The sequence below is a fragment of the Magnolia sinica genome, chromosome 14 (assembly GCF_029962835.1).
Source record: "Magnolia sinica isolate HGM2019 chromosome 14, MsV1, whole genome shotgun sequence".
Lineage (NCBI taxonomy): Eukaryota > Viridiplantae > Streptophyta > Magnoliopsida > Magnoliales > Magnoliaceae > Magnolia > Magnolia sinica.
In genome coordinates this window covers 16,868,348-16,871,583 of record NC_080586.1, presented here as the reverse complement: position 1 = coordinate 16,871,583, position 3,236 = coordinate 16,868,348, and the positions used below count along the sequence as shown (strand labels likewise).

General features: G+C 46.3%; 1 protein-coding gene across 1 annotated transcript; it reads left to right on the top strand.

Annotated features, from left to right (window-relative positions):
* The first annotated feature begins 310 nt into the window (after positions 1-310).
* LOC131225175 (translocator protein homolog) lies at positions 311-1,067 on the top strand. Its single transcript, XM_058220639.1, has one exon. The coding sequence runs from the start codon at positions 385-387 to the stop codon at positions 937-939; it is 555 nt and encodes a 184-aa protein (XP_058076622.1). The 5' UTR covers positions 311-384; the 3' UTR covers positions 940-1,067.
* Positions 1,068-3,236: the final 2,169 nt, after the last annotated feature.

Here is a 3,236-nt window from a genome sequence, read left to right as displayed (position 1 = left end):
TGACATTTGGATATTCCTCATTTTTTAGATCAAGCCATAAAATAATCTGGAAAAATAGATAGACGGCGTGGATAAAACAACTACATCATGGTGGGTCCCACATAGCTTTGACACCAGCTAGCTAGCTGGCTGATGTTGGGTACCTATCCAAACCGCGACCCTTTAGACCAAATCCTCCGTTGCACTGCTGGCAAAACACCTTACACGTGTAATTACCTGGGACCCCAACCCCAACCCACTTACACCTCGTGCCACCTCCTCCTGCCACTTGTCACCCTCAAATACGGTTAAAACGAGTGAAAGAGAGAGAAATCCGGCCGTCCATATGAACTCCCATCAAAACACTCATCCCTCCCCACCTCTTCATCTCTTTTGCAATCATCCATGGCATCCCAAACCCTCAAACAACGTCTCAAAGATGACCCCACCACCATCACAACCACCAACACCAACACCACCAGAAACACCAGGTCCAAGAAGATCGCCATGGCCCGACGCGGCCTCAAATCGCTAGCGGTCGCGATCTTGGTCCCTTTCTCCCTGACCATTGCAACCATCTTCGCCTGCCGTTCGATCTACAACGGGCCCACCGGACCAGTTCCATACATCCCCATGTGGGCCATCCACCTAGCCTCCTTATCGTCATCCTGCCTGATGGGTCTATCGGGTTGGCTCGTGTGGGCCGAGGGCGGATTCCATCAGCAGCCGCTCGCTTTGGCTTTATACGTGGCTCAGTTCGTGTTAGGCCTGTTCCCGGGTCCACTAGTTTTCGCGAAGGGCGCCACACGTGCGGGACTGTTGGTGTGTGGTATGCTTTTTGTGTCGATTTACGGGTGTTCTTGGTGTTTTCGACGGGTGAATCCGATCGCTGCCGATCTTGTGAAGCCAACGCTGGCGTGGGTGGCTTTTCTTGGAGTTATGAATTACAAGCTGCTTTGAATGTGGTCTGTGTAAGACTGTAAGTAGGCTTTTTAAACTTTGTATTTGGGCTGTTAGCCTTTTAAATGGTTGTGTGTATATGATCATAAAGGTTTACTTCTAGGCAGATGGATGGTGTATTTCATTGATCTGGACCGTCCATTTTGTCCAATCCACTTTTTATATGCTAGTTGAAAAAAATTGGATGCGGATTTCCTGCTAAAGCTTTTCGCATGAAGTTCCTGTGATGCAAACCTATGTGTAGGGCTGGGCATCGTCGGACGGGATTGGGTCCAACCCGAACCGATCCGAAATGATACTGGTCTAATCTAAACCTGATCCAATCCGGTACCGAGTCCAGGTCGCCAGACCCGGACCGATCCGAAAACTCGTGTACAAATCCAATCTGAGTCCGACTCAGTCAGGAAAACCGAGTTAGATTAGATCGGACACGATTCAGACAGTTAAAAAATTTGAAAATATTTAAAAAGCTTTTAAAAATAGTAAAAAATATTAAAAAATAAAAAATTACTAAATATATCCGGATTGGATCCGATCGAGTCATATCCAACCCAAACCCAATCTGAAAAGGATTTGGATTTGGATGGAACTACCTGATCCGCACCGATCCAGCCCGTCAGATCGGTTCGAATCAGGCCCAATCAGGTCGGATTGGGTCGGATCCACCGGATCGGACCCAATTTGCCCAGCTCTACCTATGTGTGACCCACCGTGATGTTTTTGAGAAATTCACCCCGTTTATCCATTTTCTAAGATCATTTTAGGAAGGAAAAAGGTTCCGTGCGGTCGAGCTCATGGGAACTTCCCATAAGGTCGAGCTATGTGGGTCCCACCGTGATGCGTGTCAACCATCAACACCGTGCATTTGATGGTCCCCTTTAAATCATGGGATAGTCCAAAAATCATCTATGTACGAAACTCAGGTGGGTTGTATCATCGAAAATCATGTGAAGGCATGCCTCAAAAAATGATTATGAATGTTTTAATGGAGGGTAACCCTTCTCAACTTTTGTATATGATGTGGCCCACAAAAGTCACAGATTGACTTGATTTTTACGCACCATCCCGCCAATGGAATGGCTCATCTGACTGATAGAGTAGATGGTCGACACGCATCATGGTAGGGCCCACACAGCTCGACCTCATGGGAAGTTCCCGTGAGCTCGACCGCACGGAACCTATTCCCTCATTGGAAATGGGAAAAAAAAAATGAGCCATATACAAAAAAGTTGAAATATTCGTGGGTAAAGAAATTTTGTGTTTTCAGTTCATCTGAGCAGGAGTAATGTTATGAACGGCATAGATGGCATGTAAACGTCACTTTTGCCCTAGGGAGGTTTCAATGGTAAGAATTTCCGTACCCACCTTTTCCTCTAATGCGGCCCACTTCAGTATTGGATCCTGCTAATTTTGGCCCCTCGTCTTACAATGATTTCAAAAAACGGATGGACCGGGTGGATTTCTCACAAACATCACAGTGGCCTACCTAGGTTTCCAGCGCCGTAACTTGCTGAGTAAGGCTTTGGCAGGAAATCCGCTTCCGTCTCATGTACGATCTTTTTCTCCTGTTCATAAAAGATTGTTTGTTGCCATTGTTGGTATATATCGTAGATCTGGGCCGTCCATTTGGTTCATTACGGTTTTTATTTGCTCTACCTTGAAGAAAATAAAAGAAATGCAATGATCAGATGATCTCAGCGATCAGGATGGCTGATGGGATGCAAAAATTGGGTGGTCGAGATTGTTCACGTTGAAAATATGACAGAGCCAGTCTTAACCGTCCATTTGGGGTTTGGATGGCTTTTGGGCTGAAAGTATCACCTTGCGCAGATGTTGGTAACTGTCGTATCTATGCCAAGTGGTTTGAACCGAGTGGACGATCGTAATAGACCTCTCGGGTCTATCGTTGGAATGGGAAAAGATCCATCGCGCATGGGTGCGTTTTGATAGGATACGGTACTGGCGCCGAGATGGTACGGGGACAGGTTTCTACTCCGGGATTGCATCTTAAATGATTATCTGACCCGTTCCTGATTTCATTACTTCCGCAGAAGCTGTGGTCTTGTCATCATGCTTTAACGATGATCCTGGCCTTTGAATCTTGAATTTGAATATGAGCCATTAAATATTCGTTTCCATGCCCAATCACCCGTTGAACAAATGCGTCTTATGTAGCATGGAATACAACACAGCGATTAATGGAAACCAACCATCGTACTGTACCGTATAGCCGTCCATCTAAACCCTTATCGAGACCCCGTATTGCCGTAGAGCTATCAACGGGCCGGGCCTGGGTA

Coding starts and splice junctions, on each gene's coding strand:
- LOC131225175 (XM_058220639.1), top strand. CDS start 385: ATGGCATCCCAAACCCTCAAACAACGTCTCAAAGATGACCCCACCACC.